The sequence below is a fragment of the Accipiter gentilis genome, chromosome 7, assembly GCF_929443795.1.
Source record: "Accipiter gentilis chromosome 7, bAccGen1.1, whole genome shotgun sequence".
NCBI lineage: Eukaryota > Metazoa > Chordata > Aves > Accipitriformes > Accipitridae > Astur > Astur gentilis.
Window position 1 is genome coordinate 16277996 of NC_064886.1, and position 12439 is coordinate 16290434.

The 12439-nt window shown below is 40.9% G+C and overlaps 1 protein-coding gene across 6 annotated transcripts in view; it reads left to right on the top strand.

Moving 5' to 3' along the window:
- The window catches only part of HECTD4 (HECT domain E3 ubiquitin protein ligase 4), a 76876-nt gene that overhangs the window by 62164 nt on the left and 2273 nt on the right, over positions 1–12439 (top strand). For 5 of the 6 annotated variants that reach the window (XM_049806387.1, XM_049806390.1, XM_049806388.1 and 2 more), the window contains exons 62-74: positions 1465–1672; positions 2556–2779; positions 2861–3012; positions 3220–3326; positions 4202–4325; positions 5122–5312; positions 5953–6099; positions 7282–7401; positions 7543–7698; positions 9654–9757; positions 10730–10951; positions 11414–11580; positions 12062–12257. In XM_049806387.1, the coding sequence (XP_049662344.1) occupies positions 1465–1672; positions 2556–2779; positions 2861–3012; positions 3220–3326; positions 4202–4325; positions 5122–5312; positions 5953–6099; positions 7282–7401; positions 7543–7698; positions 9654–9757; positions 10730–10951; positions 11414–11580; positions 12062–12257 (2118 nt within the window). Of the gene's footprint in view, positions 1–1464; positions 1673–2555; positions 2780–2860; positions 3013–3219; positions 3327–4201; positions 4326–5121; positions 5313–5952; positions 6100–7281; positions 7402–7542; positions 7740–9653; positions 9758–10729; positions 10952–11413; positions 11581–12061; positions 12258–12439 lie in introns of those variants that run through there. The other variant, XM_049806393.1, reaches the window with a different exon arrangement.

Below are 12439 nucleotides of genomic sequence, written 5' to 3' on the forward strand. Positions count from 1 at the left end.
TAGAATAAATGTATGTCAATGTGCACATGAGACTAAGGAGCCTAGGAGTTCTCAGGTTGGACACGATGGCTGAGGAACACACAACTTTATCCTCCACTGACTTTCTCTGTACTATTCACAGTCTTGGAAGCATTCACTGTCTCTCAAAGGACAGAGGGCACCTAGTAGTGCAGTTAAAAAGTAGCAACATTAAAACAGAAGGAAGAACTCTTGCACATTCCAAGTTGTAGAGCTCATTGCCACATGGCATTTCAGAAGCCAAGAGTATAAATGAATTGCTAATGGATCACGTTCATGGAGGATGTGTAAATTGGTAGCTGTTAAGCAAAGCAGTCAATGCAGCCTTCAACTGAGGAAATCTTTAAACTGCTGATTTCTGGAGGCTGAGAGAGCATGTAAAGGAAAAGATCTATTCATTTCCTCTTTCATGTAACTTTCTTCAAAGATTTGCAACTGGCCACTGCTGGAGATAAATTTAGAGAGAGATGGCCCTTTGGTTTCATCCGCAAGGCAATTATTTAATGTTTAATGACTACATTTTCACATATTTTAAACCATCTACAGATTGCTCTATAAAGTTACTTTAGAAGAGACGATAAATTTTGTTGATGTCTGGTTCAAAATTAATTTTTAGAAGCATTGTGGGTGGTCGTCATTGATGCCAGGTCACTCCAGGTTTTCAGCTATGCACAAGAACCCTTCCTCTCTGTTTTTACAATAACTGCATGCTGCAGATTTGTCAGAAGCTTGCAAAAGCACAGCCATTTCTGATAGCTTGTGAATGTAGAAAGACATTTTTGCATAGTATGGGATTGTATCAGTTTCCCATGTAGGAGAAAGTCAGCTTATTCAGAGAGAAAATCTTCAGTTGCTATTCTTAAGCTATTAATTGACATGAAGACACCAGAGTTGAAATAAACCATAACGTGTGTACAGAAAGCTGTCAGTGTATTCACACGGAAACCTACTCCAAGTCTGTATGTGACTGATAATGATACATGGTGGTTATTCTTGGAATCAAAGGAAGTTATTGTTCCTGCTCCCAGTTGGTGCAGCTGAGACTTCAAAGCCTGTGCTAATTTAGATATATTTTTTCTAAATGGAGAATTGAAGCAAGCACAGCAGAGTTGCAAATAATGACAAGTTACCTATCTGAAACTTGGAACTTCTTATCTGATATTTCTAAGGGCTGTCTCCAGACTAAGAAATGGAATAGCTGGTTCAAAGCTGTGCCTGATTAACTTGCAGCATGGTGATTTCAGTGGCCAGATGTTCTTAGAAAAGATGTTTTCTAGACTGAACCTGAACTCTAGTATCAAATTATTGATGCAGAAGAATATTACAAGAGGTGGAATAGTGATTATCTACATGGGGCGGGGAGAAAGCATACAACCCAAATTCATATAAATGGAAGTTAATTTGTTTTGTCAGAATTCCTGTTAACTAGTTTCATTATTTGTACAGATAAGGTCAAGAGCTAAAATAGAGAAAATCCGAGCCAGTCTATTTAACAGTAGTGATCTCATTGGTTTGTCAAGTCTGGATGGTGAAGATGAACTGATGGAAATGTCAACTGAAGAGATTTTAACCGTTTCTACTGTAAATCAGAGTTTATTTGACACACAAGGGAGCCCAGCACTAGAAGATTATTTCAATGATAAGTCAATAAAAGGTATGTGGTTTTCATATTGGCAAATACCTCACTTGTGTATTGTGCATTTTTTTGGGACATTCAGGGCTCAGATCCTCCTTGTTGGTGTAAATTCAGTATGACTTGCTAATTCGTGAGTGACAACGAGGGAGAGGTAGGGAGTAATTCCAAAGCCAGTTTCCTCCCTCTTATCAGTTGGCAAGCAGCTATTTGCAGTCTGAACATTGCTCAGCTGTTCTCATAACTAATCAAACAGAAAGAAAAAAAAAAAACAACCAACCAACAACCTACCCCAACCCCCAAAAACCACCCACAGAAAACTCCCCACCAACCCAAAAAACTACTGAGTTGTTCAGTGACTTCTTTGAGAAAATAGCCACTGTAATAATTTACCACTGTTAGACATGACATAATTTTAGAGTAGAAACTGTTCAAGTAGAACAGCTAGTAATTTATATTCTCTAACAATATGAAAGCTATACAGACCCTAATACACCTGGAATGGGCCAGAATCCTGACTCAGGGGACAGGGGAGGGTAATACTTGCAGGAAGTTCAGTTGACTACTAATTCAATTAGTAGGTGTTAGTGTGTACCTACACAATGTAATTTTTATACTGGCATCATAAATAATCTACTTTTTTCATTACCACTGCAGTCATGCAAATAATAATTACAGTATGTGGCCAAAGTAGAAGAAGGCATTCCGTTCTCTATCACAAATGGGGTATTAGAGTGCAGAAAGGTCAGGCCTGCTAGTAGAATTTTTTGAAGCGATTTTCTCTTTCAGATCAAGTGGCATGTGATACAGTGTTTTAGCTGAATGCAAAATGTTTTTTCACATTTCAGATTCTAAACAGTTGTCATGGTATTTTGCCCTTTATTGCTTTTTTTTTTTTAATTAGGTGAGAAATTGGTCCCAGGTGCTCGGGAAGTCCTCACAGAAATATTTAAAAGCTGCGTCCATTCTGAGCAAATGCTGAGCCTAACTCCAGCAAAGCCCATTAAGGTTGCTGATATCTATCTTAGTAAAGAGCAGATAAATTCTCAGACTCCTGGAAACCTCCTTCATGTGTTCTTCACAAATGTCCGCCCTCCAAAGAAAGTTCTAGAGGACCAGCTTACTCAGGTAGTGCTTTGAAAACTATTTTCAGCGTATTTTTGTGTAACTTGAAAGCATTGGGTAATTATTCACTTTCTATGTTGGAAGATTTTAAGGAAATATGGTGTGCCCAAGCCAAAATTTGACAAGAGCAAGTACAACAAGGCGGGCAAAGAACAGCATCCAGTGAAAGTTGTGAGCACCAAGCGCCCAGTGACTAAACCACCTACAAAGGAAAAGTCGATGCTCAATAGTGTCAGGTTGGTATCTTCAGCTTTTTCACAGTTGCAGACCCTTTGATTTCTCTTTAGGAATCCAGATTTTTATTTCCTCTCTCTCTGTGTTTCCATGTACGGATTGGAAGAGGGAGATGCGACTTTGAGATTATAAAAGACCTTCAAGGAATGTTTTGGTTTCTTGAACAGACGAAAGAAAACTTTCATCTTAACATTCACTTTGTCCCTTAGCCGAACAGCCTTAAGTGAGAAGAAACCTACTGTAAAGCCAAAATCTCCTGAGAAGAGCAAACCTGAAGAGAAGGACCCTGAAAAGTCTCCCACAAAGAAACAGGAAGGTAGTGCCTGTGTAGAATTTTTCTATAGTATTGCCTCGTAGAAAAGAAATAATTTTTTGGTATTGGCATGCTTATAGATGTCATGATAGATTTGGCTTGTCTTTGTTTTTAATGAGGCTAACTTGATTTTTTTTTTTAATAACGATTTAAAATGCTGCTTTTATTTGTATGTCTGTAAATCTGGACTCATCGATGTAAGTGAGAGCAAACCATGCTCATGCAATTCATGCAACAGTGTGCGTAGGCCATGTGAATACATTGGGTAGAGAACTGACTTCCTAAGAGGTATAGTTTCAAGGCTTTTTTTGGTACAGTGGGGATTTACGATATCATGGGGTTGACTCAACTTACATCGGAAAATTACTAAGTTACAAGAGGAAAATTGGATGAAAGAGAAGCTTCAGATGCCTCGTAACTAGTCTTATCCATGGAGGAGACAGCACAGCCATGCCATGCCATCAAGCCAGGGTTTTGCTTGATATTTCTTTCTCTGGTCAGGTGGAAGAGTGAATAGACATGAGCTTGGACTCTGCTCTTCACTGTAGGAAATGCCAGGTTAGTTCAGAAGAGGGGAATTTCAGCATTCAGCCAAGTATGGATCCTTGATACTTGGATAGATGTATTGGTGGAGCTATTCCAGAGGGCAGCTGGAGGATTTGCATCCTGGAGAGGAAAGAATAAGTGCTGTTTACTGAAGGTCTAATCTGGACCGAATAGCATGATGTTTAGAACTACTCGAGAAACAAGCCATGGTGGGATGGGTAGAACCAGGACAAAGCTGACAGGTACACCTTGTACACTGACCATTTTCCTGTGTGGTGTGTAGACTTTATAGTAGGTCATTAACTATTGGATGGTTGTATTTTTGCTGCCAGTTCCTGAGGAGAAGTATTTGACACTGGATGGATTTCACAGATTTGTGGTTGACCGATCTAAACAGGATATCCGTAGCGTGTGGAGAGCTATTCTGTCCTGCGGATATGATCTACATTTTGAAAGGTAAATTTTGCACATCTTTTTGTAAAGTTGATACTGATTAATTGTGCTCACTTTTAAAAAAACTTTATCCCAAGTGTTCCTACTCCAAGTAGCTTTAACCAGTGTGTCAGTAACACGCAAACTTCTATCCATGGCTGCAAGGCCTATAGAGAAAATTGTTGGTTATTTTCTTAAAACGTGCTTTGAAAGAGTCACTGTGCTGTCAAAATGTAGGTTCCTGACTTTCTTGCACACAATATAGCTGACAAAATTGTATGCCATGCTGTCCTTTATAGCTTCCAAACTGTGAAATAAATTTGCCTGATGAGAATTGTAGATCCATCTGGCTGTCTCTGTTTTCCTTCCACAACAGCTTTCTATTCTGTGCACCGCTTAATTGTTTAAATTGGCAGTGTTGTTACTGGGTCAGTAGTAATGCAGAGGAGGGAACGGTTACTTCCTTGTTAATATTATACATGAAGAAAGTCCCTTAAATGGATCCTCCTTATCTCCCTGTGTCAAGCCACAAGCTAATTGCCACATCCTCTTCCCCTATATCTGCTTCAGAGCATAAAGAAGATAGTGCAGTAAGTAAGCTTAATAGGCAGTTCCTTTTTTTCTTATTATTTAATAACAGTGAGGCAAGGTAGGTGATAAATCAGTTCTTATACTCAAACTGGAATTTTTCTCATGAAACAGCTCTGCTTAAGAAAAGGGGAGAGAAGTAGAACAATCTACCTCGTGTTGTGCTCAACATGCTCTTAGTAAGCAGTATTGCACTTACATTTCAACAGGTCTAATGCCTTTTACATTTCAGGTGTGCCTGCATTGATGCAAGACATGCTCAGAAAGCATCCCGGAAATGGACACTGGAAATGGATGTAGCCCTTGTCCAGTATATTAACAGGCTTTGTCGTCACCTTGCAATTACACCAGCACGACTCCATCCCCATGAAGTTTATTTGGATCCAGCTGATGCAGCAGATCCCAGAATTTCCTGTCTGTTGAGTATGTATAGATCGTTTGCATAGGGGCTTTCTTCAATGGAAAAGCTTGGGTAGTGCTCCTGAATGATCTGGCTGTCACTTGGGTAGTCAGGACATGCCTTTGGAGGCTGCAGACTGGAGCTTCTGTGGGCCAAGGGCAACACTGACTCTAGGTCTTCTCTCTCCTTGGGTGTGCTTGGGCACTGCGGTGCCTCTGGCAGCAGTGTTAGAAATGCACTGCAACTGTTCTCTGCTCTCCGAGCATACCTCCTAGATCATCACGCTGGAGCAGGAAGATACCTGGTGAGTTTAGCTTGCAGCGGGGAGGTAAGGTTGGATTGCAATTCTGGACCTAGGCAGACTTGAGTCACCCAAATCCTGTTCTAAACACTAAGTTCCTTCAAGAGGGTCTCCAGATAATGCAAATTCAGTAATGATGAAAGATACTGGATTCAGACACCTAGACACTTGAGATCCAGGAAGGAACATGATGGATCATGGCTGTTCTTGTGTCTTCAGCCCTCTTGTTGATGTGCAGGGATCAGGAGGGGCTGCTTTAGAAGGAAGCTTGTGTGGCTCCTGCAATGAATCTGCTGGGAAGATGGACTTTGCAGTACATAGGGAATGTCTTTATCTCTCTGACTGGATGTTTCCCACCGCAGATGTTCCTGTTGAAAGTCTACGCCTACGGTTTGCACTGCTTCAGTCTCTCAATACAACATTGGAGACGTTCTTCTTACCACTGGTGGAGCTTCGGCAGACTGAGATGTACGCTAATAGTATTGCTGCGTTACTGCAAGAGGCCAAAGGTCAGTTTCTCGGGGAACGTGGTGGTTGCCTGAAAGGGTGCATTGTGCACCGCACTGAATTTCTTAGATATTTTGCGGGAGATTTTAACGAGTGCATACATGTGACAGAAAGGAGAGCGTGCAGGGGAGAGGGAAAGCGAGATACTGAGTGGTTTCAGCGTGCTAACAAAGGCTTATTGGCTTCATTCTCAGCCTGATAAGCTGGCACATGGTCTGTCTGAGGTGACAGCCAAAAAACATCATTAACCAAAGGGCACTTCTTAGTGTGGGAGTTTTTTCTTTTTCTTGGTTTGTTTTTTAAAGATGAGGGGGATTATTCTTTCAGGTAGTTAATAGACACTGTGCAGCTTTCTTGTTGACCATGGAGGGCATTGGTCCATCTTTTCTGTCTGTGCGTGGCCTTCAAATGTGCCTTTGTCTTCTTGGAGATATCGAGAAATTAAAACTCTTTGCTAGTCAACAAGCAGCAGATCAGGTGAAAGTCTCAGGACTTGTTGGCATCTTTGTTGTCATTGAACTTGTAGAATTAGAGAGATCAAGAAAATACTTATCATATATCAGCATTTAAAATAGTTTTTAAAAGCCTTCATTAGACAGCAAACAAAATGAAGATTTAGGTCATTACATTTCCCAAACTTGTTTGCTTCTGAAGAAGAAGATACAGAAATCACCAAAGGTGTCAATGTGCTTAAGTAGGCTTTTACATTGGCCCAGCTAGCGAAAAAACGTTGTAAAGCCAGTATGGGAAAGTGAGGAATATTCAGAGATTTGTCTTTATAGAGACCATATTTATGGTGCAGTATGACAGCCCTATTTCTTATCATGTTTTCTTGCCTCTAACATTATTGTCAAAACATCTCAGATTTCTGAAAGCTGTTTGGCAAAGTGTTTCTGATTTACAGAGATTCTGGTGGAGTTGCTAAGATCTATTTATATAACATTAGAATTGTGTTCATCAGTGTTCTAACCCAGTGCATGTCTTCCAGTAAAAATTAGTAAAAAATACTTAAAAAAAAAAAGAAAAGAAAAGAAAAAAAAAAAAAAGAAAAAGTTGTGGATTAGCCATATCTTACCTACCTAATGAAGGCAAAATTATTATTCCACCATTGTCCGTTAGAGAATTTCAGAAAACAAGATTGTAGGAGGATAGATTAACTACACTGAAATGTATTTCTTTATTAGGTTTAATCTTTTATGACACAAAAGTAACTGTAATGAATAGAGTGCTGAATGCCACTGTCCAAAGAACTGCTGATCACGCAGCCCCAGAAATCACCCTGGATCCCTTGGAAATCGTTGGAGGTATGAGAAACGTTGATCCTTTTCAAAATCCATTGTAATCCGTTGCAACAAGTGAGATCTGTTTTAACCACACTCAGATGCTTATTAATGCAAAATACTCCAAGGATGGGGATTTTATTTCCTTCTTTTGTTTTTAAATAGGGGAGATCCGTTCTTCAGAAAATTCCTATTTCTGTCAGGCAGCAAGACAGCTAGCCTGTGTGCCATCCTCGCAGCTCTGCGTTAAACTTGCCAGTGGTGGAGACCCTACGTATGCTTTCAACATTCGGTTCACAGGGGAGGAGGTTCATGGAACGAGTAAGTCAGGATTACAGAGTTACCAGCCTGAGTGACATCAGGTACAGTCGTGAGAACTTACTCCAGGTGGAGTGCAAGTTTTCACCAGTATGTGGCTCATGTTAACTTTAAGGAGCAGCATTACCTTTAGTGTTTGTAGTCCTGCAGATGGAAAAGAATGAAGTTTCCAAGAACTAAGCAAGCTAGATGGTTAATTTTCATATTTTAGCTAATACAGCAGGAACTATGCGTGCCTGGGCGTGCGACTTTGCTAACTAGAGCAAATCAATATAAAGTAATAGTAAGTTGTTTGAAGCATAGGGAGAGCATTTAGTAAGAATGTCTCTTCAGGTTGTTTTCATGCTCAGTCATGGTAAACCCAGACTGTGCTGATAACAATGATTTTTTTAATTTTTTTTAAAGTACTTTCTTGGTATTAATGAGCTGGGTAATGCTACTGTGGTTTTTCTTATTAAAGTGATGTGAGATTGTATAGCAAATAGATTAAGATACCATTAAATACTAGTATAGGATACATTATCAAATGTAGCTGTCAACGAGTATGCAAGCATTAACCATTAAAAATGGTCATGCTGAAGTGAGGTGGTTTTGAGAATTGTTTTCAGCTTGCCATCAGAAATATGAAGTTCAGCTTGTCCCAGCCAAGCTGAAGAGAGGGTGAGGGTAAGGTGATGGTAAGGGTTTTGTTGCTTTAAAAACTGTCCTTAATTTTTGCAGTAGATAGCATTAAGATTGCATCTTCGTCATTTTTTGTGAGATGATATACAGTATTTCTTGTAATCATTTCAATAATTCTCATGTGACTGGTTAAAAGAATGAACCTCATAAAGGAATAGACAATTAACTGCCCTAATTTCACCTAACTGGTACAGAGGCAGACTCCTCATGACATAGGAGTGCTGCTTTTCAACAGAAAGTGTTGAGCAATAATCTTACTTTATTAAGCGAGATTATTATGCCTTCTCTTCTCTTGACACTACACTTTAATTTGTGCGGTTTCATTTCGTAAGATCTTCTCTATGTGGATGTTGTCCAGCTCCTTTTGGATATTGACTTTCTTTGGGGGTGCTGACTCCCTTGGATGCTACGTGGGTTGCATGTACTCCAGGAAGAGATTTGATTTAACCAAGAGCCAAGAAAATCTTGCTTTGCAGATCTGTTGAATAATTGATAGGGTATGGAGGCAAAATATCAACTGTGTGTTGAAGAAGAAAATTGATCGCTGCTATCTAAATTAATGCAGTCTCTGTGTACTGATTGTAATGGGTCCTTTTTGGAGATTCATGGGGGTATACAGAGTTAGAGAAGAAAAGCCCCAAATGCACTTCTCATATTACCAACTAGTGCCGTCTATCAAATTGTGTAAAGGAAAATTCTTGTCAGTGTGCACTTATTAGCTGAACAAAGGGCTCCTTGATGCCTTCTCTCGAGGGGAATTCTTTTCTTTTTAAGGTCTGTGGTGGTTATTGACAGTGTCTATAAAGAGATAAATGTTATGTCCACAGCTCAGCATCTGTAATGATTTCTGATGCATTGCCTCACTGCTTTTAGCTGTGGAAATGCTCTGTCATTATGAAGACAGCACCATTCATCTTCTAATCAAGTAACGAATTCCATTTGCAGGCCAACTGGTGTAACAAATGTTTGTGCTAGTCTTACACATAGAGTGCTGGGAGACAAAGCAGCAGTTTAGGAATTTAACAGGAAGCAATTAAATGAATATTTTTTGCATGCAGTTAAACTATTTAAATGTGGACTTGCACGTGAGTAGTAGGCTGGCATGGCTGGCAGCTGCCCGACCTTTGTTTAAGCCACGTGTCTGTGTGGCCAGAGAGGTTAAGGGTGTAATTTAAGGCATGAAACATGATTTCAAGGGGAATGGCAAATCCTGGATTAAAAGCCAGTGGTAACAAGCCTCAGAGGGCATTTCATTATTTTGCCCCTCTCTTTTTCAGGTGGATCTTTCCGTCACTTCCTCTGGCAAGTTTGTAAAGAGTTACAGAGCTCCTCGCTCTCCCTTCTCCTGTTGTGCCCAAGCTCTGCAGTCAATAAGAATAAGGTGTGATATCTCAATGCAAGAAATGAAGTTGCTTTTCTCTTTTTGAATGCATGTGTTTGACCAGGAGTAGAACACATTCGGTTAGCGATACAGAGGGAAGCTTCAGATTAACAGCCTATGTGATCACATCTAACCAGATAGGTCTCACATGCCTGATAGAACTGAAAATGACTGTTGATGAATGCCCCGTTGCACTTCAAGTGGCACTGCAGGTACTTGAAGAAGTAGCCAAGTAGTCAAAACTGCAAAATGTAGCAGAATTAAAACTCCTGGTCAAAGTTCACTTAAAGTGAATCTGGTTCAGTTGTCTGATTTGGAGGTTGTCTGTCCCAAACTAGCAAAGTCACATTCTGCTGGTGTTACTCCGGGAATGTCACCAGGAAAGTCAGTTGCATTGCTAGTAGAGTAAGATGCTCCATCCATGCTATTTAATTCATATTTAGTGTCCTCCTATTTCATGCAGTAGATATATTATAGAAACAAGATAAACCTTATGGCTCAAAGAATTTACAGTAGCTGAGGTGTAGGTCTTTCGCAGGAGTATTCGCAAGATGGGAAAATGGCTTGTTTTCCACAAGACCAACTATGTAAGCAAACCTGGCTTTGCATATCCAGACTGTATTTCAGAAACATGCCACAACTGAAAGACTTGGGTATCGAACTGATAATACAAATATAGAAAAGTCCTGTGAATGCTGATTAAGAGCTTGTAAAAGCAGGGCTTATACGGAAACCAACTTTATGGTATTGCTTTTGATCATCAAGTGATAAGATAATGTGATATGATATCACTGTATAATATATATAGACTCCATCCCACGCTTGAGCAAATCCTTTTGTAGCCAGCTAAGCAATATTCATCATGTTCAAATCAGTATTTTCACAAGCCTGTTAACTTGTGGACCTGCAGGGTATGCCCAAACTTTTAAATACTGGTTTGTGTGCTCTATTCTGTTTTCTTCTTTTCTAAAGGGGAAGTATATCTTGACGCCTAGCCCTATAACCTATGCGGAGGAGCAGTTATTCCATTTCTTTGGGCAGCTCTTGGGTATTGCAATTCGAGCAGATGTTCCTCTGCCACTTGACCTTCTGCCTTCCTTCTGGAAGACCCTGGTAGGAGAGCCACTGGATCCTGACGTTGATCTCCAGGAAGCTGACATTCTCACCTACAACTATATCAAAAAATTTGAAAATGTAAGTAACTTTTTTTCTTTTCCCTCCTTTTTTTTTTTTTTTTTTTCCCCTCAGAGTTTCCCCCATAAGCATGTTGTTCTAGAAGCAGCTAACTTTATTGCCTGCCCTAAATAGTAGTGGTTGGCTTCACAGCTAGCAGATGTCTTCATGTGAGCAGGGTTATGAAGTGTTTTGACTGATCTTGGCTGCAGGATTTTACATCCTGACGGCCTGGAAAAGCTGCTCAGTCTCCTCTGCTGCCAGGTACAGTGGAATTAAGGCTTCTGAAATGTTTACTGGAACTTGGCAGTGCTAAAGCAGAAAATAACCCACCAAAGCAATTGCTGGCTTTCACTGTCTGTGATGTCTCCAGATGACAGAAAGAGTGCACTGTGTACATTGTAGTGATACCTTCACTGAGCCACAAGAATAACACGGTATGGCATGCTGGTCACCAGATACTAGTCTTGCGTTTCATGACAGATAAATGATGAGACAGAACTGGAAGCTCTGTGTGCAGAAATTGCTTCTCAGCATCTAGCAACAGAGAGCCCGGACTGTCCTAACAAGCCATGCTGCAAATTCACCTACCTGACCATGACAGGGGAAGAAGTGGAGCTTTGTCCCAGAGGCAGGCACATTCCGGTGGGGTAAGTAACAGCCACCTTAGCAGGACGTTGCACTGAGTTACATGGGAAAGAAGCATCTCTAGAATAATTTTCCAAGCACCAGGCTCTGCAGAGATGCTTTTGTAACAAGCTGAAGGCTGGAACGATCTGGGAAGGCTTTACATTTGTTGGCAGGAACCTGGAATCACTAGGGCTATTTACTGCCTTTTGTTCTGTAAGGAACAGGCAGCTGAGGAGCCGTGCTTATCGGCTGTTTGCTGGCTTTAATAAACAGCCATGGTTAGGAGGCTTGTGAGAAAGGGGCAAGCATGAGAGAAGAGGAAGAAGCTGAGGAGAGTGCAATTAAATTGGGAAGCATCAGAATGCAAGTAGCTTAATGCTCACTCTCGATTATTCCAAAGTGGAATCTCCCCATAAAACCCCTCCGTGTGTAACGGTCTGGGGTAGGGCGAGAGGGCTCTCACATGCGCTCTTTTTTTGTCCTGAATCTCTGCCCTTGCAGGTGGGAGAACAAGGACGTGTATGCAACAGCGATCCGGAACTTGAGAATGCGTGAGCTGCAGACTCCCGAGTGCATGACTGCAGTGCGTGCTGGGCTGGGTTCTATCATTCCCCTGCAGCTTCTGACTACACTGACCCCTCTAGAGATGGAGCTGAGGACATGTGGGCTTCCCTACATTAACCTGGAGTTTCTCAAGGTGCGAAGAACTGCAGCTTCTTTGGCAAAACTTACCTGTCTGACACATAGAGGAGAGGACCCTCCCATGTGGGAGGTGTTAGGGGAGGATCTTCTACTTGCTGTATAGCCAGGATGGTGCTTGTGGAATGCTGGCCTGTACTCGGACACCCTCCTGCTCTGCCCCTCAGGGAAGTTTTTTAA